This window comes from Penicillium canescens (assembly GCF_028828765.1).
Source record: "Penicillium canescens strain IBT 15451 chromosome Unknown utg000011l_segment0_segment0, whole genome shotgun sequence".
Lineage (NCBI taxonomy): Eukaryota > Fungi > Ascomycota > Eurotiomycetes > Eurotiales > Aspergillaceae > Penicillium > Penicillium canescens.
In genome coordinates, this window is record NW_026703973.1 from 356,654 (window position 1) to 379,947 (window position 23,294).

Consider the following 23,294-nt stretch of genomic DNA (forward strand, 5'->3'; position numbering starts at 1 on the left):
AACGCTAGCTGCGTGTACTTGAAAATGAGCCTATTGATCCTTTAAATATTAGATTGTTGCAGCCTAACATCGGGCATAGTGAACATCCATTGCAGCGCACTGCCCGATGCAGACCGCTTATATAAGAGTCACGTGTACTCACCGCCACGCGCCACGATTGCTTCCAATGTTCGAATGTTCCACCAAAGCCTTGGGAGTTCCGATGTGAGTGGCGATCCGTGACAGCTGGATGGCTGCCTGACAGGCCCTGGGCTTTGATACCTAAACCGGATCCGCCGACTCGGACAACAGGATTGGTAGTAATTATGAGTCACTGCTTGCTAAGCGCCACTGTAGACGTGGGATATCTCCGGACAAGGGCCGAACAAGGGATTAAAAGAAAGGGATTATCCAAGTATCCTGCATATATATATAAGCTCTGGCCAGTGATGAATTGTACTTCAGCTGTTCGGCATCTCCGCTAGAAAAAAAAGACAAGATCAAGATCGGCTGCGCCACAGTGGCGTCGAAAAGCACCTGACGCAACCGACCAACGTATAAATAGCCTGACGGATGCCTTGCTACCTGAAAATTTTGGCAACTCCCCATCCTCTGATATACATCCATACCTCGCCCTCTTTTCACCAATTTATTTCAGACCTTCCATAAACAAATCTTCGCACTTTCTTCTTGTCTCAACCATTCAGTCTTTCTGATTTTGTGGTTGTGAATTAAGACGCGTCTTTCCGGTATCTCTCTCAGTGGTGTGGGGTCAACTTCGCGATATGGGCGACGGCTCTGACTATCCTAGTCCAAGAAGTGAGGGTCCTAACGGAGCTCTTGCTGCTTCCATCCTTGCCTCTGCCTCTGAGCAATCTCCTCCGTCCGCCAGAATGTCTACCCACCACAGATCAAACGATTACGCAATTGCCAAAGTACACAACGAAGGGGGCATGAGCTACCTCGACGCCACGCGCCCACGTCTCTCCGTCCGACGCGCTCGCGATCCCCCCAAAAACTCCGAGGGTCAGATCTTCTGCGATCACCTTGACTGTCAAGCTGCTCCCCCGACGTTCCGCCGTCCTTGTGAATGGAAGTAAGTACAACTCTTGTTTCGTCTCTTGACGCGTCAAATACTAACTCGACTGTAGCAAACACATGGACAAGCATGATCGCCCCTACAAATGTTATGAGCCTAACTGCGACAAGATTCAAGGCTTCACATACTCCGGCGGCTTGCTACGTCACCAGCGTGAGGTGCATAAGAAAAACACCGATGCCAAGAAGGCCTTGATGTGCCCATACAACGATTGCAACCGCAGCACTGGCAATGGATTCACACGCCAGGAGAACCTGCGCGAGCATCTTCGCCGCCGCCACATGCACGGTGACGAAAACCCCCGCTTGTCGTGGACATGCCTTGGGACCGCGCAACTGAGCTGGAGGGCGTCGAGGGCGTCGAGGGTGTCCGTGCCCCATCTCTCCCTGTGACTGGTATCAAGCGCCGACACGATTCTCACGACGGTAATCTTCCCGAGACGGACGAGAACGGCACCGAGCTCCACCATGAAGTGAAGCGCCTGCGCCGTGAGGTCGAAGAGAAGGATCGCCGCCTGGAGGAGCTGGAGCGAATCGTTGCCGGCCTTCAGCAGGCTATCCCCCAGCAGCCCCCGACTGAGCCCGACCTGCAGCCTCTTTCTCAGCCCACTCCTCAGGCCGCCCCTCCTGTCTAAGCTTGCTCCTCACGGTTCAGACAGTCTACGGATCGATTTGCATCATGTGGGCGTTTATTGAAGCAAGCAACAACGGGCTTCAAAATAATCTTCTTCTGTTTTTCTTGATATGTGTAGCATTTTGGTTTGGTTTTTCTGGCTTTCCCAGATTGAAGTGTTTGCAAAGGGTCAACTGACTTTCCTTGTGGCGTTTAACTTGAGTGACGAGTTCATATGGGCCAGGCGGTGTTGTCTTCAGAGGTGGTTTACAGCTTTGTCTCGCCTCATATACCCGGGTGTTTGTTTCAATGTATCTTTTATTCTTTCGTTTTATGTTTTACCCATATTGCTTACCCCAGTGTTCTCATACAATCTCCTTAGCTAAACTATTGTTTCCCGTAAATATCTGTAATAAAATTGTCCCCACTCTACTAGGCACTTCCATATCTGTATCGGGACCCGGGGGTCATACGACGTGACACATGAACTGAACATCAACGACTTCGAGGCATCGAATCTCAGCCCAACAACCGTAGTACAAGGCAGCCAATAACGTAGCATAAGAAATCGATTCCTCAGGCGCCCAGGCGCCCATCGTATATCTCCAGGCAAACGTTCAGCCACCCCATCGGACCCCTTACATCGTGGATACCCACGAGGCCCTCACGAGGGCCTTTGACGTGTGCACGGTCATCTCGGAGTGAGATATGGCCCCACTGACATCCACATTCGCATCTAGATGCCCGGCGTTAAGAGGCAAGGCCGCTGTTAGGCGGTCGTTCACGGAGCTTGCGGTCTCCCGGCGGCTCATGAGGCACCACATCCAGTCATAGTCATGCTCTCGGGCAGTGGCACTACAGCCTAGCATGACTCTTTCGCTAAGGTAACAACGCTAGGCTGTGACTCATTATCGCTTGTGTCGTGGCATGCTTGACTCGATGTGAGGCTGATCAACGCGCTGTCACATGACTAGCTTGTTGGTGTCACGGATATTGAGATGTGAGTTTGTCTTTTGTCCTTGAGAGTTCAAATAAAAGATCCTATTCTCTGAGTCGACAGTGTGCTCTGTATGCGGAAGTGTAGCGGAAGGCCGCATCCGATAAGATGTCTTACATAATCAGCACGTTGATCCAGCCTCTCGTTTGCTTTGAAGACAATCCTTGTAGCTTCAACCAAAGGAATTTTGAATAAAGAGGTTTGAAGGGCTTCCGCTTGGGACTGCGGGGGATTTGGACGCACTACGACTCGGGCAATGGCCAGTTGCCCTCAACTCAACATCCGCAAGCAACCACCAAACTTCATAGCTCGCTCGCTATATGGCATCAACACTCAACACCTTACAAGTTATAGCCCGAGTGAAGGCAAAGGAACCCTTGCTTTCAGTTTCAGACCTCTCTTCGTGAACTCAGAGCATATTCCATCATCTGTTGAGCCACCAACACGGCAAGACGTGAAACGAGGTCCAACATTTACATCACCTCGCAGGCCGCAGCGCCAACCACGGCTCCATGGTCGGAATCTCACAAGGCACCATGCCTACTAGCAACTCAGATAGGGAAGTCCCAATGTCGCAAATGGACCAATCCCACTATATTCGCACGCAAGAATACACATCTACCCCGCGGTATCCGAGCACCAGCTCCCCCGCGTTAAGCAACTTCTACGGATTCAGCGGCGCGGGGGAAACAGACACAGTAATCGTGGACACAAAGTCGCTAGACCGATCAACGCACGAATTCGCCGAAGGCGAGTTCGTCTGCACGAACTTCTTCAACCGCGTCAATCTAGGCGGGTTCACGCGCCGCTTCAACTCCTCCAATGGAGCTACGAAATGCGCCGGCAGGCGCAGTCCATTCTGCCTTTCTTATCACTGGGTCCTTCTTCGTGTTTACGGGACCGCGATTACATTCGCAGTCAGGGATTCACGTTACTTCTCGCTATCCGGAATAAGCATTCGGCCCAGGCGCGTCTTGTTTCTGGTGATAAAGCTGCTGCAGAGTTAGGCATTATGGCGGATACGATCGACGTGCTCGATAATCAAGAGTTGATCTCTGCTTTTCCGCGTGCTATCCGCCGTATCAATGATCACCTCGCTGGCACAGATACGGATCCTAACTCCATGGCCTCGGAAGACCATCATAAGAGGAAGGTATTGGTGTTCTGTGAATCGGGGAATGAACGTTCAGCCGGTGTTGTCATCGCCTACATCATGGTCATGCTCAATGTCGACGTTGTCGAAGCTATCCACATGATCCAGCAGCGTCGGTTCTGTTCTTCCATCGAGGATCCGATGAAGCGTATCCTGGAGGCCTTTGGCTCGATTTTATCTGCAAAGCGTGATGTCGAACGGTCTAGGCATGTTGCTGCTCCGCGTGGAGCTGCGACTCTGGCGCCTCCGTCTCCGCCGCAGGTTCTTACGAAGAAGAGGAGTTTCCAGGATCATAGAGATGATGACCTTGCTCTTGGGGACGGGGAGATGGATGTTGATGGGGTAGAGGATGCTTGGTTTTCTGAGCGGAAGCCGAATGCTCCATTCCAAGACCGCATTGTGTGAGGGGTTGTCCTCGGGTTCTCGAGAACATTGATTGTTTACTGGGTGTTGAATGACGATGTCTTTGCTTCGTTTCTAAGCCAGGAGGACAGAGGCGCTGGAGACTTTAGCTGATCCGTGGGTATATTAACCACATTGCTTAAATGGTCTGGCTATATCTTTATTTATGCTTTATTGCTTCATGTCTCTTTCATGCAAATACCCAGCTGCAAATGACCATTGTTATTCTATTGTCTTCAGGTAAACCTTCATTGAAATGGTGTCCATCAGCCACAGGAGTGTGTATCCTCATCCATATCACCTGTATACTAGTATGTGTCTCGATCTATGGCCAAGACGAAAGACGTGGTCAATATCTAAGTCAGTCAAGTATCACGGTGCGCATATGCAGGTTGGTCAGTTCAAGCACCCGTCTGGACTTGACCTCAGATCAACCACCGTTGCCTACCATATATTTCTTCTTTCAGACGGGAATTCGCGCTGCCTCCAAATCTCTCGAGGCAAACACTTCCCACGCATTTGTCTCCACCCCACGCGCCATCTCCTTTCCCCCACGCACTTCTTCTTTCTCCCACGCATAGCCCTATCTCCATCACTTTCAGGCTTCATGCTCAGTTGCTTTCGCATATGACATGAGGCGCATCAGTGCCATCGTAAGTTCCCACCTTTGCGATTGACATTTCTGCGATTGAAAGCCTGACAATCCGAAGTTGCGCAAAGGCCTTCGTGAAATCTGATGCAAATCAACCTGACTTTCTCACCTGAAATCCAAACGTTACCACATGCTCACTTCAAAATGAGTGGGATGAAGCTGCGCGACAGCATTCGCGCGCCAGTTCGCTATGGCGATGGCGAAGCCCCGGAGATCCCAACGACTCGTAGCGTGCTACGGATAGGGCTCGACGATGGTGATGATGATAACGTGGAACTGAGTGACTCGAGCAGACCGCGTCCACAAACGAAGCGCAAGTCAACCACAAAGCCCTTCGACCCCAATATGCCGCCTGCTGCGTTCCCTTCACTTGACAGGCCCCATGCGAAGCCACAAGTCCGTCGACTCATCATCAAAATGCCTCAATCACGACGCCACAGTGGTACTGACCTCCCTCCTCCTGCTGCTGCTGCGCCTGAACAGAAACGGAGAGTGACATGGTGTCCCACTACGGTGGATAAGGTCCCAATGGATAACCTTGAAAACCATGTCGCCAGCAACAACGATTCGAACCCGGTTTATGTGCGCAACATGGCGGTCATGGCTGGTGCAGCCTTGAAGGACCGGTTTGATACTAGCGACGAGAACGAGGACACTGCCATGAGCGACAATGAGGACTTGCCTGATCCCACACAGATACTCCTCAGCAAGGTAAAGGTTTGCGGCTTCTAGTGAGATTGACGGAGACTGATGCCAGTGGGGTGATGTTAGATCCCGAACCCAAAATGGAGCGAGTTGAACAATGCACTGCAGGTGGAGATGGTGGACAGGGCGATGAAGACCATGACCTGGAGGACAGTCTGCACCAAGCTCGAGCTGGGACCAGAAGATCGCCAGAAACTTGCAGAATACATGGATACCCGAAACAAGCAAATCGAACGAGAGAACAAGCGGCTGGAGGAAATGCGGAACAAACAACGCGTGGCATTGATGAATATTGACAACAGCAACATCAAGATATTCGCTCCACCGCCTCAGCTAGTGCTGCAACGGATAATGCGACAGGCCACGCGAGAGACATTATTGGATCGGACCATGTACACGGATCTGATGCTGTGCACATCTGGGGATGTTTTGGCAGCCAGACAGTATCTGCATCAACATGGACTTCCTCGCAACTGGGCCGGCAACTGGGGCGATGGCATGATCGAGCTGCGAGAATCCGCAGTTGACTCCCAGGACCCAGATCAATTCGAATGGAAAGACGAATTGAAAGTGACCCCGCCTTTCGACACTGACAAGCGGCGCGTTAACCCAGCAATGCAGGCTAGAACCGACTTCATCCACGATGTTGGCCTGAGCGGGAGTGGGATCGTCGACCCCAGGATGCTGACACGACACAGTGCTGACCCAGAGCCTATTCAGGACTGGGGCAAATACTCCGGCCACTGTTATCCAGACCCAGCGGACCCAACGGGAATGGACCTAGATTCGAGTCGGACAAACCCTCGACACCCAGGAATCGTCAAGTTGAAGGTCGGTCGGCAGAGGGCGGCACAGATCCAGCAATACGAGAGAACAGGCACCAAACCCTATGGGTGGCCTGCGTATGGGCCAAGACCATCGCCCATCACTCTTTCCGCAGAAATCGATACTCCAGCCAGGGTGCGTCACAATCCTCTTGGACCTCAGTTCAGCCCCCGGCCCAATACCCCGAGTACTCAGCAACACATCACCCAATACATGCCTCAACCTCCCACTACATTCAGACACAGCATCCCTACCGCCCAAGAGAACAGTCCGTTTAGCAGATCCCTTGGAGGAAACTGGTTCTTCAGAGACCTCAACTGTGCAGAAAGTCAAGCGAGATTCAAACAACGCATGCAGCAAGCACATCTTAGCATGACAGAAAGACAGGGACGAGCCCAAGCCCAGCAATACGACTTCCAACCCAAACCGCGCGTTTCGGGCGTTAGCGCTGGAGGCAGTCCATACCGACGAACACAGCCCTACGCAGCAGTGCAGAACATTGCAAACGCCCAGGCAATGGTTTCTCGGGCAATCCCGCAGACCTTTCAGTATGACGCTTTCTGGTATGAGCACCAGAGGGCGAGGGCCATAGGCAACGGAAGCGGCGCGATGGACGAGTTTGTTTACAGTGATCCGATCATCATGCCCGAGGAGGAAGATGAGGATCCTAGCTTGACTGATCTGAGCTTGAGCTCTCATACGGAGGCCTCCATTGATGAGATGATGATGGTGCCCACTGATTCATGTTCCCCTTCGCAGTAGAGGGTGGATTCAGATGCGGAATGATTTGAACGATATGGACAATCTTGTTTTCATGTAAGATTAGTTGTGTGTATGAGTAAATGGCTTTTCCAAGAGAAAGAAGTTTACAAGTTGCGAGTGCATGTAGTTGTAGTTGCTTCGGTCAACTAATATAAACCTGGTCCGTGCGTCAAACGCGAAAATGCCGCGTTTGAAGGCGGCTGAGAATACATTGCATTTCGCCGCACGCTCGTTTGTATCGTTTGAAGTATAGGATTTCTGACGGGTTTTTGGAAAAAAATCGCGATCTTGGGTGTTCGATTTTATTAGCTCTCTCCGCGTCCACGCGAACCACTTTCCTCGCAACCGCTTTGCCCCTTCGCAGTACTCTGTACATGACGTACTTTCACAACCATCGCGATACCTTACACTGCCCATCCTCCGTTGATATTCCTACTCGATGATATCTGTCCGATACCATCTTTGCGGATTGCAATGAGTACCTCCATGACCCCCACCGATTCCCGTGCGGGCACAATGCAACCCGAGTCGACCGTCCCATCGTCCCCCATGACGAATGCGACGGACGCGGACGAGATCAATCCTCCCAAAGAAGATGAGGACCATCAAAAGGAAGAAATGACCGATGGCGAAGATGAGGAGCTGGATAGCAAGGCGAAGGCGTTGATGCACTTGTTGAAGACCAGTTCAGTACGTTGTCCACCGACGCACTCCTGGACGTGACATATTGCAGCCAATCTAACATTGTGTCTTTTCTGCAGGTTTTCGTCGCAATTATGTCGGATAAGATGAAAAAACAGCAGGAAGAGGCTCGCTTGGCTGCAACCAAACAGCGTGAGCAACCCACAGAAGATAAAAAGAAGGCGAAGGCTGCCCCCGAGCCTCAGCGACGAGCCACACGCACCCGTGCGAACCAGGATTCCACTCCTGAGGGAAAGCCAGCAAGCGACGGAGCCAATGGAAAGAAGACAGAGGCGAAACGTGGTCGGCCCAAGCGGGCATCTGCTGCTGCAAATGGCAGCTCGATCTCGAATTACTTCAAGAAAGTCGATGTGGAAGTCACTGAAGACAATCCTTCAGTCCAGCAGGCTCTCGAGCAAGCTGCGAATGAATTTGAAGCAAAACCTACTGCTCTGGGTGAACAAGAGTTGGTTGCTACACAGCAGCCTGGGCTTGTGACTGGTGGCACAATGCGCAAGTACCAACTTGAAGGTTTGGAGTGGCTTAAGTCGTTGTGGATGAACGGATTGTGCGGCATCCTTGCTGATGAGATGGGTCTTGGAAAGACAGTCCAGGCCATTTCCATGATTGCTTTCTTGAAAGAGAAGGAGGTCTCAGGGCCTTTCCTGATCGCCGCGCCATTGAGTACCTTGAGCAACTGGGTTGATGAATTCGCAAGGTGGACTCCAGACATTGAGACGGTTCTTTACCACGGTACCAAGGAAGAGCGAGCTGTCCTTCGGGAACAGCAGATGAAGGTCAAGAATCAGGCAACGATGAACTTCCCCGTTATTTGCACATCATACGATATCTGTATCAATGATCGCAAGTTCCTGTCACAGTACCAATGGCGGTACATTGTTGTTGTATGTTTGTTTGAATGACCCGCACCTTCAAGATGCTAATTGATCTATAGGATGAGGGCCACCGCCTCAAGAATATGGACTGCAAACTGATGCAGGAACTCATGACATACAATTCAGCCAACCGACTGCTCATCACGGGAACGCCCCTGCAGAACAATATTTCCGAATTGTGGTCCCTACTTCACTTCCTTCTGCCTGAACTGTTTAATGACCTTCGCTCTTTCGAGACTTGGTTTGACTTCTCTTCAGTCTTGGACAAGAAGGGTGAGACCGACGATGTTGTTGAGAAAAGGAAGCGCAAACTGGTCTCCAGTATGCATGCAATTCTGAAGCCGTTCTTACTTCGGCGTCTCAAGACGGATGTCGAGACATCACTACCTAAGAAGCGGGAGTACATCCTGTACGCCCCTCTCACCTCCGAGCAAAAGGATCTCTACCGAGAGATCATTACTGGAACTGGGCGCAAGTACCTTGAAGACAAGGCCCTGGAACGTTTGACCAGCAAGAGCGCTAGCTCCACGCGCTCTCAAAGTCTGAAGCGCAAGAGAAGTGGCAGTGAAGAAAGCACTCCATTGAAGAGCATGAAATCCAGCGAGATTTCCACGCCTGCTCCTGATGGCCCTATCTCCAGCCGAAGCCGTCGCCGTCGCGGTAAGCGCCACGAGTACAAAGAGCTCACTGACGGTGAATTCGACGAGACGCTGCGGAAGATGGAGTTGGGACTTGAGGAAGCCCGCGAAGAGGTTCAGCCGAGTGACACTGAGCTCGAGGAGCAGGAGCTTGCTCGCAACTTGAAGCTTGCCAGTAAGTCTCGGTTATCAAACATTTGCCCGTTCAATTGCTAATATCGCCTACAGAGAAAGAGATCGGGCAAAAGAAGATGCAGAACCCAGTCCTGCAGGCTCGCCTTGCATGCAACTCACCCCACAACTTCTACTGGCCCTGGATGGACGAGTCCTCAACAGTGGACGAGACCCTTGTATCAGCGTCCGGCAAGATGCTCCTGCTCGACCGCCTAATCCCCTGCCTCCTCGCGAAGGGTCACAAAATCCTTATTTTTTCGCAATTCAAGACTCAGTTAGATATCATTGAGGAATGGGCCACGGAGCTTCGATCATGGAAATGCTGCCGCATAGACGGTGCAATCGCCCAAGCAGACCGCCGAGCCCAGATCCAAGATTTCAACACGAAGAATAGCCACAAGATCTTCCTACTGAGCACTCGAGCGGGCGGCCAGGGAATTAACCTCACTGCCGCGGATACCGTCATTCTCTTTGACTCGGATTGGAACCCCCAGCAAGACCTGCAGGCCCAGGACCGAGCTCATCGTATCGGTCAAACCAAGCCTGTCATAATCTACCGCTTGGCCACCAAGGGTACTGTTGAGCAAACCCTCTTAGAGAAGGCAGATGCAAAGCGTCGCCTGGAACGCCTGGTTATTCAAAAGGGCAAGTTCCGCTCGCTTCTCGATCCCACCGCTACCTCGCAAGACGTCGATGAGCTGCGCCGCGTTCTCGGCGAGAACGAGTTCGAACGGTTCGAAGTCGGCAACGATCCCGAGTCTATTCTCTCTAATGAGGATCTGGAGATTCTCACTGACCGATCTGAGGAGGCTTATGCCCGTGCTGAACAGGGTCTTGACCGTAACGGAGCTGCGTTCGTTGCTGTTGAGACCAAGCGGGACGTTGGGGAGGGCATTCTCTCCTAGGCGTTTGTGGCTGCGGATGGCCAGTTATTGTGGCAATGTACAACATCGTGGCGTGGCGGGCTTTCTATTTGTTATGGAGTAGGATTGGGAGGAGGCTTCTGCCTTCATTTGCGAATAGCGTTTGTTCGTGCATGATAGAGTGCATTTGTAAGAGTACATTACATGTATGCATACTGTTCAATACAATGTTTAGATTATTTCAATGCACATTTGCAATTATCAAGATGCAAAAGTAATATAATAAAGATCCATTCAGCGCCTGAAGCTCCTCAACAAGGAAATGGCTGTACATGAGAGTTGGAGAACAAAGAAAGCAGGGCAATATGCAGCCAAAAATCCATGGAAAGAAACAATATTAGACCGACGTCATCCCAAGCTCAAACCAAGCAACCGATCACCGCCGAGCCTTTTCATCCTCAATCTGGCTGCGCAAGTCCGAAAGAACATCATGCCGTTGAGACATATGGCTCTTCAACCCCTCAACCTGCTCCCCAACAGTCTTAACATCCTCCCTCAGCCGCTCGAGGTCCTGTCCATCCTTTGAGCGGCCAGTACCCTCACGCAGCTCGCGCAATTCCCGCTCCTTATATTCCAACAACTGAAGCGCTTCCTTCTTAATAAGAACCCAATTAGGCCGGCCGTCATTCCGCGACCCATTACGTCTCGACTCCGAAGCCTTATTAGCAGAGCTAAGCTTACTCTCCAGCTCCGCCAATTCCCGGCGCAGTCGCACCTTCTCCCATTCCTCGTCTTGGATGGTTTCACTGAAATCCGTCCCCTTGGGCTGATAAGTACCCTTGCCACCAACCCCCAGCCGGCTGAGGTAAGTGTCACCGAACTTGGCCTTGCGGCCAGTACGTGTCTCAGTGTCGCCATCTGCGCCGTAGCGCTGTGCGGGACGGACCTTGTCGACTTGATAGTCGATCTGGTTGTGCTCGAAGGAGGCGCGCAGGGACGCCGGGATGGTGCGCGGGATGCGGAAGCCCTCGTGGCGGTAGTTGAGGATGTGCAGGAAGGCGAGCGTGGCGTCTTTGTTGATTGCGGGAGAGGCGGAGGGGTTAACGAGGTTCCAGGCGGAGCGGACGTCCGTGTCGGGGACGTCGAGGGATTCATAGAGCGGTTGTAGTTGTTGGACTGGGTTTGTTAGGTTAGCCCGGTGGGTTCGCTGGGGTTTGTATGGGGGCTCGCTCACATTCTACTTGGCCGCGGCCGTTCCGGTTGGCGTCGTAGATCTCCGTGTACTTTGTCTTATCATTGGGCTTCATGTACCAGTCGAAGCCGTCCTTCAGACCCAGTGAATCATCTTCGTCTTCTATCCGCTCGAACTGTTCTTGGCCACCACTGAGTGCGCGGGTAGCATGGACGAGATGTGACTTGGACTCTGGGACGAGCCAATCTGGAAGGACATTAGGCACTTCTTGTAGTTCCTGTTTGGCGATAAGATGGGTGCGTCAGATTAATCGGGCAATTGGTAAAAGGTGAGGCACGACATACCCCGTTGACCAGGTCGAATACTAAGCGCATCGCAACGCAGAACTCCTCAAAGTCCAGCTCTCCGTCTCCGTCGACATCGGCAATGTCCCAAACCTTCTCGAGCTGGTCATCGCGCAGCCGGCTGTTCCTCAGCACGGAGGCGGCTTGCGAGCTGTTGAGATGTTTCTGGCCATTTGAGAGTGAGGCAAAGATCTCCCAATAGCGCTCAATCTCCCATTGCTCGATCTTTTTGGCAGACATGGTGAATGGAGCTCCGATGAATAACCGGGGTGGAGGGTGAGGCGGGAACAATGGGGGGAGAGCCGGATTTACCTACTTCCGCCAGGGGCTCTGAGCTCATTGCTATACTTCAGTCTTCAGTCTTGACTACTGTTCAGTAAGTCTGCATGATATCTTATTTCTATATTTCTAAGTATAGCACGTGTTCAAATATTTATTTTGTTTTCATTGTATTATGGTACAAGATCTCCCCGGGTATGACAGAGTTGAGTAGGGGAATGCTCTAGATATTCTTATCCAGACGCAAGTCTATTGATCTTCAGTGAACTGCATGATTGATTCCTTCGCATTATGAGCTCTTCTTCTCGTCATTTTGCTCGGCATTTTTGGCCTTTGCAGCCTCGAGCTGCTCCCTGACCTGGATAATTGCTCGCTCAGCCTCCAACGCGAGCTCTGGCGCCTCTAAGATCGTGGCTAGCTTCTTGGCATCTGACATCTTCAGCAAGATACGATCCTCGCTCTGTTCAATTTCTTCGACGACCTCGGAGTGTGGTGTATCGATCTTGGCACTGTCAAGCGCTCGGGATGCGCGTTTGGCATACAATTGTTCTAACGCGGGGAATGAGATAGGTTTGAGGAGATTCTTTTCAACGAGGTGTTCGAGGTGTTTCGAGCCGTTCAATGCTGCATCTTGTTAGCTTCGCGTCTCAAAATCGACTCGAAGATCAACCAACCGCGCCAATGGGACCAGCCCCGGTAGGCCACATAGAAAAAGGGAATGTTGGGGATCCTGCTGTCTGTCAGTATCTCCGGTCTGTGTTCCATCTGCCTTCACATACACTGGAACCAGTCCAAAGGGTGCGGTAATGGGCGCAAGGATGAGACTCCATATCATCTTCTTCTTGTGAAGCTCCTGTCTTTCCGTAGCGATAGTGCGCAGCAGAGTGGTGATTGTCTCCTGTCGCACTGCGTTCCCCGGGAACAACACATCAATCTTGTTCTCCCCATGGGTATTATCCAGTCGCTTCTGTGCTTCGAAAGAGGGAATGCTTTTAAGACCCCATTCTTCGTATGGTATCCGTTGCTGGACTCGGTTGCCCCAGGTCACAAGGTGCTTCTTCCACCCTTTTTCTGCTTCCTCCCACTTGGCCCAGGTCTCAGCTGCCTTTGTAGTGACTCGATCGAGAACTGAAAGCTCTTTCGCCAAGTCTTTTTGCAGTGGTCGAGCGTAAATGAGGACCCGACTCGTCGAGATCGGGATCAGGAAGAGGCGCATCGCGACAGGGTTTGGCGATAAATGCGCGATCGAGGTGAGTGTGTAGATGGAAAGAATATGAAAGAATCAAGCAGATAGTAGTTCACTGAAGATCAATGGAATTGTGTGTCGAAACTTTTGTGGGTTAAAGGGATGCGGGAAGTGTAAGCAGGTTTGGAGACGTCATTTCCCTACCCTTTCTCGACTCCCCCAACTTTGATGTCGGACATCTTTTTGGGGCAATTGGAGCTGGACTCTCGGCACGGGTAGTGATGCGAACCGCTGATTGACGCTTTCCGATCTTCCCGAAAGCTCTCTCCTATACCCGACATGGAGAACGACAGCGCTACAGGGCGTATCTTCAACGAGAGGTTGGCAGAGAAAATCCCCCGGGCGATCCCTGAGACATCAACTCCTATACCGGGCCATCTGATCATCAATACCGACTCTGCTGTTCGCAATGGCGGTGATCCGCCAACCACACCGGCGCGTATAAACGGCCAAACAGCAGAAGAAGCCGCCCACTCGCAGCGCTTCGCCTTGCGAACTCTACCTGGTAAGCTTTTACTCAATACTTGGATCTGATCACTTGCTAACAATGGGACTGTCTAGCCTGGATTCGATCTGTCGAGATCGAGCAGGACGAAGAAGAAGCTACTGCAACCGACCGTTTACTCCCTTCCCAACCAGGGGACGCATTTGTCGCCCAGCACAACCACTCTCCCTACGCGTCATCCAAATCTCAACGCGCTCACTCAAATACCAACGGTCTATTCGAAAATGAAGCTTTGCCGGCTGACCGTGAGTCCCGCTGGGTGACATTCTCGCGCGCCATCCAATACCCCCGGGAGGCCGGCAGAGAGGAAAAACATGTCACAGCAGACTGGATGAACGAAAATCACGGTGATTACTCGCAACCATGGCGCGGTAAGCACCTGGAGGGCGATAGCCCGGAGTATCCGCTACATAGTGGAGGCCGCAGGGAGATTTGGTTCAAGCGCTTCCACAACACACTCCTACGAAGTCCAATAGTACCGATGGTTCTTCGGCTGACTGTCTGGTGCTTCTCGCTCTCTGCGCTGGCTCTAGGTGGTTCAATTCAGCACATGGCTGACAGTTTACATCACCCTCAAGGCCCTTCAGCTTTGATGGCAATTATCGTCGACGCAGTCGCTTTGGTTTACCTCGTCTATATCACCTTTGACGAGTATACATCAAAGCCTTTGGGCTTGCGGTCACCCTCGGCCAAAGCACGGCTAATTCTACTTGACATTTTTTTCATCGTCTTTGATTCCGCCAATCTTAGTTTGGCGTTCGCTTCTCTTTCGGAAGTGACGGGCTCCTGTACCGAAGCAGAGGTCAACCAGGAGATCGACCCCCGCAACGACGGGATCTGCGTGCGACAAAAAGCACTCGCATCTGTCCTGCTAATTGCCTTGCTGGCTTGGCTGATGACATTTGCGATAAGTGTTCTCAGGTAAACAACGCTCGTATCCCGGACTGATGTGCTTCACTACTAACACTTGACCAGACTTGTTGAGAGAGTGACACAGTGAAACATGTGTTACTGTTCTTGACTCTCCAAAATTAACATTTGATTTCTTGCCATATTAGCGATCCTTGATTACAAACTTTGCTAGACATGCAGAGCAGGCCCGTCGACACCGTACAGCGGGTCACGTTGGAACCAGGCCACATTATTTATGCTCTGCACTTTCGCTTTCTCGTTTGGTTGCCCATAGCACATATCCCACTGCTTGCCGGGAGGATAGGCGCCGACCATCTGAAACTCCTCCTGGTTCCCATGCAGGTCCTCCAAGAGCCGATGTCCAACTCCCGCAGGAACAATAATCAGATCGCCGCGCTGAACGCTCGGCTCGAATCGCTCGGGATTATCCTCGCCACCAAAGCAAAGACGCGCTCCCCGACACGACTCCGAGTACTTCGTGTGTCGTGGAATGGAAATGGGTCTGGCTGTACATGGTATATACCCATTGCGGTATAACTTCAGCCACTTCTTCCAGATGTGCCTCAAGCTCCGCGGATGTAGCGTTGAAGGCTCCGTGGTATACCATGAGTGGTTTGGATTGGATCGATGTATTCGGGATGTTGCGCCATTCTGAAATCTGGCGAATGGTTACGTGGATATTGGACTGTGGGGTTATTGTCATGTTGAAACTGCGATGCATAAGAGAGGAGTTTGGAATAGACAAGCCAGCAGCATGATATTCGAATGACGTCATTGTGGGTCGATATAAGGTTAAAGACGATTTGATACTCCGATCTCCCATCTCCCATCTTCCGTAGTCCATTTATAGATTCATAGATCGATATTGGATGGTGTAGAATGCCTATAGTCTCTGTGATTAATCTCAAGGCCACTGGTATGGTCTTATCCATACTGACAGCCGTGCCATTGTATAGCGAATCCGCCTGCTCCGTGTTATCCTGTACAGGACCTCGATATGCAATCCCAGTAACCATATTATACTCTAAAGGCCGGTTGCTCTTGGTTCTACTGTTCCGCTGTGGCTATTTCGAGACTTTTCTGATGAACATGAGATTAAACCAGAACTCTACTACATGTAGAACTACTGAATGGACCACAGTTTCCATTTCGGTCCGATAGTGCAGCTTCTGTTATTTTGGCCACAACCTCGGAAGTCACTGATCTTACAACTTGCTGTCAGATCCATGGATGTGGAGGCCGCAATAGTCCTAGTAAGAGTGATCTATCATACGACAGTAACTATACATTTCAGTGCACAAATATGGATAAAATAATATAGAACGATGTCTGTGGAAGCAAATATAACCATAGACTACCTTAAAAATACCAGATCAAAAAAAAAAACCATACATGCATTCAACACAAATATTCTCGATAAAGGCGATGATGTAGATTTGGGAAAGCTCCGCCACCTCACCGCCTGCGGCAAAAAGCCATCCCCACGCTGGACCTTCTCAGCCTCATCACTCTGCTCCCCTTCATCTACTTGGTTTCTTTTCTAAATTTCCCTTCAGATTGACTGGATAGGCTGTATATTCCTGCCATCCTTTGATTTCACCTTTCCCAACCCCGCTGCGCGCCCCTCCTTCCAAGCGCCGAAGTCATTTGATCACCTCGAAGATCTTTGAGGCGTGACTTGTGGCGCTGCAACCACCTTGAGGTCATTCCATAAGGTGTGTAATTTGCAGTTCACTACAACGCACGAACTTATTCTGACTACGCGGTCAAGTTCTCCAACCTCGACTTCCCACCTTGCCTACAAAGCCGACCCGACTTCGCCCCTTGCAATCGCGATGTCTCTCACGATGCCGCCGGTGCCCCACAAGGATGACCTCGAATCTACGTGAGTTGATGATAGCAATGGACGGCTGGGATTTGAATGTGCAGCGTGGGCTAACTTTGTGCTAGGTGGTCTTTTCTTGAAGCGGGGATCGAGAGCGTGATGCTCAACCTGGACGCAGGTATCGATATGAAAACTGTAAGTGGAAGTCCCGGTGTCTCGATCTCTCACATGCCGTATTTAGTTACGGAAGCTGACTGGTTCTGCACGTTTAGTACATGGGTCTCTACACGTGTGTCCAAGTTTCGAAACTCCTGGCTGCCATCTGGAACCGTGCTCACAAACTGATTTTAGGGCTGTCCATAACTTCTGCACTTCACAAAAGGCTGTCTCCAGTGGCCAAGGCTTGCAAGCCCAACGTGGGGGTTCGTTTTTCCTTAAAATATCATCAAAATGCCTCGGCTTGCGACCAGCGCTAACCTTCAAACCAGCCCATTTGTTGGGCGAGGAACTCTACAAGCTACTAGGCGAATACCTTTCACGTCATCTCGCCGAGGTGTATAAGCAATCACAGAGCCACACCGAGGAAGGCCTGCTTGGCTTCTACATCCGCGAGTGGTACCGCTATACGACCGCCGCCAAATATGTCAACCATCTTTTCCGTTACCTCAACCGTCACTGGGTCAAGCGCGAGATCGACGAGGGCAAGAAGAACGTGTTCGATGTGTACACTCTGCACCTGGTCAAGTGGAAGGAGGACTTCTTTGAGAATGTCCATGAGAAGGTCATGGATGCTGTTCTGAATCTGATCGAGAAGCAGCGAAACGGAGAGACCATTGAACAGTCTCAGATCAAGTCTATTGTCGACTCATTTGTATCCCTCGGCCTGGATGAGAATGACAGCTCCAAGTCAACACTCGATGTCTACCGCACATATTTCCAGAAGCCTTTCATCGCCGCTACCAAGACCTACTACGAGAACGAGTCACGGCAGTTCGTCGCAGAGAACAGCGTGGTGGAGTACATGAAGAAGGCCGAGGCTCGTCTTGACGAAGAGAAGTCTCGGGTTGGTCTGTATCTGCATCCCGATGTCACCAAGAGCCTTACCGATACCTGCCTGGATGTGCTTGTCACCGCCCACTCGACCCTGCTGCGCGATGAATTCCAAATTTTGCTCGACAACGAACGCCAAGAGGATTTGGCTCGCATGTATCGACTGCTTTCCCGTATCAAGGAGGGCCTGGACCCTCTGCGTGCCACCTTTGAGAACCATGTCAGACGGGCCGGCCTCGCTGCTGTTGAGAGGGTGGCCTCAGATGGAGATAACTTTGAACCCAAATTGTACGTTGATGCTTTGTTGCAGGTCCACACGCGCTACCAGAACCTGGTTGATGATGCTTTCGCTGGTGAATCCGAGTTTGTGCGCTCTCTGGACAACGCTTGCCGTGAATTTGTCAACCGAAACCACATCTGCAAGGTCAGCTCTTCCAAGTCACCCGAGCTGCTCTCGAAATACACAGATTCGCTACTCAAGAAGGGTTCCAAATCCGCGGAGGAGTCCGAACTTGAGGAGATGCTCTTGCAGGTCATGACTGTCTTCAAGTACATTGAAGACAAGGATGTCTTCCAGAAGTTCTACACGAAGTCCTTGGCCAAGCGTCTGGTCCACACTAGCTCAGTCTCTGATGATGCAGAAACCAGCATGATCAGCAAGCTGAAGGAGGCGTGCGGTTATGAATACACCAATAAACTGCAACGCATGTTCCAGGACATCCAGATCTCCAAGGATCTCAATAACAACTACAAGGACTGGCAGGACAAGGTATTGGACGATGATGATCGCAAGAGACTAGCCGATGCCCAGTTCCAGATCCTAGGAAATGGTTTCTGGCCTCTTAACGCGCCGACAACTCCATTCCTTGCACCGCCCGAGATCGTCAAGACTGCAGAGCGGTTCCAGAAGTTCTACTTTGATAAGCACAGTGGCCGCAGGCTGAGCTGGCTGTGGCAGCTATGCAAGGGCGAAATCAAGGCCAACTACATCAAGAACGCCAAGGTGCCCTACACCTTCCAGGTTTCGACCTATCAAATGGGTATTCTGTTGCTCTTTAACGAGACTGATACTCTTTCCTACACCGATATTGAAAAGGCCACCACCCTGGCCCCCGAAATCCTCGACCCTAACCTCAGCATCTTGTTGAAGGCCAAGGTCCTCATTGCTAGCCCAGAGGGTGCCAAGCCCGAGCCCTCTACCACGTTCACTTTGAACTACAACTTCAAGAACAAGAAAATCAAGGTCAACCTTAACATTCAGATCAAGTCTGAGCAGAAGGTAGAAACTGAGGATACACACAAGACTATAGAAGAGGACCGGAAGCTCCTGCTTCAGGTATGTTCCGATGGACTCACCCTACACCCATTAATCCGTTCTAATAATCCCTTTAGTCCGCTATCGTTCGTATCATGAAATCGCGGAAGAAGATGAAGCACGTCCAGCTGGTACAGGAAGTCATCCAACAAGTCAAGTCTCGCTTCCCACCCAAGATCCCCGATATCAAGAAGAACATCGAGGCCCTCATGGAAAAAGATTATATCGAGCGCATGGACGGCGACGAAATCTCCTACATTGCTTAAACAAACTCGAACTACCCCCAATCAACCACATCGCCATCTTGCCTCTTTTCTTTTTCTCTTTATCTACTGATTCCTATCGTCCCATCTAGACAGCATGTTCCTATACCCCCTTGTCGTTCCCTGCGCGCCGTCCACCAACGGCGAAACGGGGAAACCTCGCACGGGGACATAGATATCCTGCTGCTCTAGACTGGGGTAGGTAGCTGGATTAAGGCGGATAGGAGCATAGGAATTTCTCATGTCGATTTATTTTTCATGTTTCCATCTTCATAGCGCTGAGATGACACCTCAATGATGACCTAGTTTTTATTTTTGCTCATTGCTTTTTTGGTCTTTGTCGAATCAGAAAAATAGACAAATATTAATTTTTGAATCTAGATTGGTTGCTATTGTAATGCCCTACTAGATGTGATCTAAGTTGACTTAGGTATGTATAGCCGTGGACGAGTGCGACATGCTAGCCATGACTCTGGTCAATACATGCTAGCCATCATCCTAGATATAATCTTAACAGAAATGAAACCTTGAAGAATAGAGCCGATAAACGGACTTGATCATCTATATAATAAACAGGAAGGAATCAGGTTGAGGTTTGTTGGTTCGTATACCAAATGCAAAAGCGCGTTAACGATGATACAATGCGAATGCAAATGCAAATGCCAATGCCAATGCCAGTAAAAAGAACAAATACAAGGACCAATTCCCAGCTCCTCAATCTCTGAACCAGTATCCAAGATTGTATATCCGAATCCATTACACATCCCCCTTAACAGGAAGAGCAGTGAACGATTCGTCACGCGTTTGTCCACCACCAGAAGGAGGCATATTCTCCTTCGGATTCCGACTCTGACTCTGATTCATACCCAACCCAAGACCCTCATTAGGCGTAAGAGCCACGGACGAGAAACCATCCGCATCAACCGTATCCGTGTCTCGCTCGACCTTCTCCTGCGTATGGATCTGGGGATCACCACCCCGATCCCGATCCTGATCCTCCTTCTTTTCCTCAGCTCCCTCCCCATAAGCCGGGAATCCCTGTGACAAGGGAGACTTGGGGAACGGCACATCAGCAGACTCAGACGTGGACGACTCATCCCTACGCTGTAATTCGGCGCTGTCGCGCCGTAGGAGGATATTACTCCACCGTTTCCTGCGGCTGACGCTGCGTGTTAGACCGCCTTCGGTGGTACTATCGATGCTTCCTTCGCTTTTGTGTTGGATTGAGCGGCGACGGCCGCGGTCACGGTCTGATTCGGCGATTTCGGTTACGACGGATAATGTTGATGCGGAGGGTGAGGTTATACCCGCTGCTGTGTTTGGGCTCTGGGTTGCATTTGAATTTGAATTTGCGTTTGCGTCGGGATTCGGGCTTGGAGAGGCGCTGCGCTTGTCTTGCCATTCGCGACGTTTTTCGCTCGCCCATGAACCCCACGAGCTGAAGTACGCGCCTGCTCTTTGGCTTGCTGCGCTGACGGAGGCTTGGGCTTGAGCCATGTCGACTGAAGCGCGGGGGCGGGAGTCGGGGTCCATTGTTGCAGTTGAAGTTGAAGTTGAGGGGGTAGGAGAGGCGGGGGTTTCTTTGTCTATGGATGTGCGTTGGGATTGGGCTTGTGCTTGAATGGCTTTTTCTTCGTTGCGTTTGCGTTGGGCCTCGCGCATTGACTCGATATCGGACCAGAAGCTGTTAAAGGCGGCTGTTACTTTCTTTTGGCCGGTTGAGAAGTGGCGGTTTAGGGCTTCGCGGCCTTCGCGGACGCGTTCGTCTAGGTGGAGGTCTGCGACTTGTTGGGAGAGGCGGCGTTGGATGTCGTCCATTGTTAAACCGCCGGCGCTTGGGTGGCGGGGCTCGGTGATTGAGAAGAGGAGGGCGTCGGAAGTGAGGCGAGAGAACATGGCGTAGTTAGACGTTGTTTGCCATTGGGTTAGGAATTCCATGTTGAAGTCGATTGCTGGGTCTCCTTCTATATTGAAGTTCTGTAGTTGGGCTCTGCTGCGGTTGGATTCCCCGGTAGTGCATGAGGAAAGCTCCTCGTGGTATTTCATCGAAGATAACAAGGCCAGCAGGTATTCTTCGAATTGGAGTCGAATGAACTCTTCGGAGCCCATGAAGCCAAGTGTCTTGGGTCTTGAAGGGTGCTCCTCATCCCAGGTGTCATTGACGATTTGTGTAAGCAGGTCAATCCAGCGTCTGTCAGCTGCGGAAAGGGCAAGGGCAGAGCGCAGAGAAGGGGAGTTGATGACGATGCTGTCTTCGTCAAGCTGGTTGCAACTGTCAGGTATCGTGTTCCGTGGGGAATAAGGCAACTTACGTTGATTAAAATGTCACTGTAGCGGTCCTTTTGCTGTAGGAGCAGCGAGTTGGTTGAGCCCACCACGTAGGATTTCGTCCCATCATCCGCCAGCAGATCTAGCAGCTGCAGAGGTGTATAGGGGCCAAACATGCTTCCCTGGAGATGAGTTAGCAGAAGCCAGAGAATACATTCGTTGTACTTTTTACCTTTCCAAAAATTTGTAGCGGCAGACCCATGTATGCCAACACTAAAGGGTTAGCAGGCAATTCGCAATCCAACGCCTTGAGATGAACCATACAAGAACTTCTGTCACTCGTCTTGAGAGACGTAGGCTTCTCAACAGTCTGAGAATAGGTATCAAAGGACGGATCCGCACAGTCCTGGAGACTATTGATGAGGCCGGGTATTAAAGATATAAGAGAAAATTGTATCATGCACAGGCGTTCACAACGCGTTCCAAAGAAAAGCATCTGTATTTATCAGCACTGCTCTTGGGTAAATGACAGGGTCACATACCTTGGGTTGCAACAGCAGTCCCTTGAAGAGAACCAATGTCTGATATTTGAATTCATGAATCATCTCCCGAAGCGAAAGTCCTAGCGGAATCAGCAAAATGTCACATAGCCAGACCAGACAGCATTCTTACCCAAATTTTGATCTTTCGGGCCATCGTCATTCGACAGACTAATCACTAATCCCTCGCGGAATTTCTAAAATCATATTAGCACACCATTCCACCACATCGCTGTAACCGGTCTGTAACCGGTTCATACCTTCAGAATATCAATATCCGAGAATTCACTAATATCAGCCCCAATTAGCCCCTATCGTTCCACATGCACGGTTCAAGCCATCGCGGGCAATATCCCACATACCATTGCGCAAACCAAGCAGAAGTAACAACAGACAGCTTCTCCCTCAATTGGCCAACCCGCTGAGGCGTATCCGTAACCACCACCACAGCCTTTTGTACCGTCGACCGAGTAACATCAGGAGGGCGGTTGGTGAGCAGGCTCGAGTCAAGCTGACGAGAACAGGCAATACCAAATAACGAAGTCGCTGGGAGAGCATCCGACTCCTTTCGGCAGAGTGTAAAGTACGAGAATTCCTCAGTCGACCTGCAAATCAACCGGTTAGTTGGTCTGGCGCAAAGTGGGTGTTTCGTTTGGTTGTGGATTGGCCTCGGTCAGGGAGAGGGATATAGGTGGTTCGTACAGATGCGCTCCGTCGGAAAGGGCCATAAATGGTAGCAGGGACCAATCATTTTCGACTGCTGGGTCGGTTCCTTCGTCGGCGATGCAATGTTCAATCTCGGGGCCGCTGCAGATGTCTCAGTCAGTTGGGTTCATTGTGGGGCCGCCAGTGCTTGTTTCAAGTATCAAGTTTCATTTGTACGGAGTCCGGGGAATGAAGTGCTCAGTGGCTTACCGTGCATGGTGGAAATCAATCACCAACACAATCGGGTCTTGTTTATGGACAGCCATGGCGCCGGGTCATAGAAGAGGAAATCGGGGCAGGGAAGGTAGCTTCAGACGCTTGAAAAGTGATGGCTTGAAAGAGGGAACTGGTGCTAGGTTGTACTGAGGTTCTTGTCCTCCAAAGCCACAATGTTTCCCATGAAGATGAAGATC

The 23,294-nt window shown here is 51.0% G+C and overlaps 10 protein-coding genes across 10 annotated transcripts; 6 read left to right on the plus strand and 4 right to left on the minus strand.

The window, feature by feature from the left end:
• Positions 1–582: 582 nt before the first annotated feature.
• N7446_012859 (putative C2H2 transcription factor) lies at positions 583–1,712 on the plus strand (the record flags this gene model as incomplete). The annotated part of the gene is made up of 3 exons (XM_058521601.1): positions 583–1,075; positions 1,131–1,443; positions 1,482–1,712. Exons 1-3 carry the CDS (start codon positions 765–767, stop codon positions 1,710–1,712), a joined length of 855 nt encoding a protein of 284 aa, XP_058365078.1. The 5' UTR covers positions 583–764.
• A 1,553-nt stretch (positions 1,713–3,265) lies between these two features.
• On the plus strand, positions 3,266–4,245 carry N7446_012860 (dual specificity protein phosphatase family protein; the record flags this gene model as incomplete). Its single annotated transcript, XM_058521602.1, has 2 exons — positions 3,266–3,604; positions 3,655–4,245. 2 exons carry the CDS (start codon positions 3,266–3,268, stop codon positions 4,243–4,245), a joined length of 930 nt encoding a protein of 309 aa, XP_058365079.1.
• A 793-nt stretch (positions 4,246–5,038) lies between these two features.
• On the plus strand, positions 5,039–7,186 carry N7446_012861 (uncharacterized protein; the record flags this gene model as incomplete). Its single annotated transcript, XM_058521603.1, has 2 exons — positions 5,039–5,605; positions 5,666–7,186. 2 exons carry the CDS (start codon positions 5,039–5,041, stop codon positions 7,184–7,186), a joined length of 2,088 nt encoding a protein of 695 aa, XP_058365080.1.
• Positions 7,187–7,660: 474 nt separating this feature from the next.
• On the plus strand, positions 7,661–10,480 carry N7446_012862 (putative SNF2 family helicase/ATPase PasG; the record flags this gene model as incomplete). Its single annotated transcript, XM_058521604.1, has 4 exons — positions 7,661–7,876; positions 7,948–8,772; positions 8,823–9,576; positions 9,630–10,480. The coding sequence occupies 4 exons, from the start codon at positions 7,661–7,663 to the stop codon at positions 10,478–10,480; spliced, it is 2,646 nt and encodes an 881-aa protein (XP_058365081.1).
• Positions 10,481–10,857: 377 nt separating this feature from the next.
• Positions 10,858–12,240, minus strand: end3 (cytoskeletal adaptor protein SagA). Its single transcript, XM_058521605.1, has 3 exons — positions 11,975–12,240; positions 11,673–11,907; positions 10,858–11,614 (listed from the first exon to the last, which is right to left on the minus strand). The coding sequence occupies exons 1-3, from the start codon at positions 12,212–12,214 to the stop codon at positions 10,875–10,877; spliced, it is 1,215 nt and encodes a 404-aa protein (XP_058365082.1). The 5' UTR covers positions 12,215–12,240; the 3' UTR covers positions 10,858–10,874.
• Positions 12,241–12,542: 302 nt separating this feature from the next.
• On the minus strand, positions 12,543–13,469 carry N7446_012864 (mitochondrial K+-H+ exchange-related family protein; the record flags this gene model as incomplete). The annotated part of the gene is made up of 3 exons (XM_058521606.1): positions 12,543–12,877; positions 12,928–12,983; positions 13,033–13,469. 3 exons carry the CDS (start codon positions 13,467–13,469, stop codon positions 12,543–12,545), a joined length of 828 nt encoding a protein of 275 aa, XP_058365083.1.
• Positions 13,470–13,778: 309 nt separating this feature from the next.
• On the plus strand, positions 13,779–15,004 carry N7446_012865 (phospholipase D regulator; the record flags this gene model as incomplete). Its single annotated transcript, XM_058521607.1, has 3 exons — positions 13,779–14,004; positions 14,061–14,925; positions 14,980–15,004. The coding sequence occupies 3 exons, from the start codon at positions 13,779–13,781 to the stop codon at positions 15,002–15,004; spliced, it is 1,116 nt and encodes a 371-aa protein (XP_058365084.1).
• Positions 15,005–15,084: 80 nt separating this feature from the next.
• N7446_012866 (cupin domain-containing protein) lies at positions 15,085–15,691 on the minus strand (the record flags this gene model as incomplete). The annotated part of the gene is made up of 2 exons (XM_058521608.1): positions 15,085–15,390; positions 15,440–15,691. 2 exons carry the CDS (start codon positions 15,689–15,691, stop codon positions 15,085–15,087), a joined length of 558 nt encoding a protein of 185 aa, XP_058365085.1.
• Positions 15,692–16,751: 1,060 nt separating this feature from the next.
• Positions 16,752–19,372, plus strand: culA (cullin culA; the record flags this gene model as incomplete). Its single annotated transcript, XM_058521609.1, has 6 exons — positions 16,752–16,801; positions 16,867–16,936; positions 17,014–17,030; positions 17,093–17,163; positions 17,230–19,127; positions 19,184–19,372. 6 exons carry the CDS (start codon positions 16,752–16,754, stop codon positions 19,370–19,372), a joined length of 2,295 nt encoding a protein of 764 aa, XP_058365086.1.
• A 753-nt stretch (positions 19,373–20,125) lies between these two features.
• On the minus strand, positions 20,126–23,147 carry N7446_012868 (uncharacterized protein; the record flags this gene model as incomplete). Its single annotated transcript, XM_058521610.1, has 10 exons — positions 20,126–21,631; positions 21,682–21,819; positions 21,870–21,910; positions 21,962–22,133; positions 22,180–22,259; positions 22,310–22,373; positions 22,437–22,464; positions 22,539–22,781; positions 22,879–22,983; positions 23,092–23,147. 10 exons carry the CDS (start codon positions 23,145–23,147, stop codon positions 20,126–20,128), a joined length of 2,433 nt encoding a protein of 810 aa, XP_058365087.1.
• Positions 23,148–23,294: the final 147 nt, after the last annotated feature.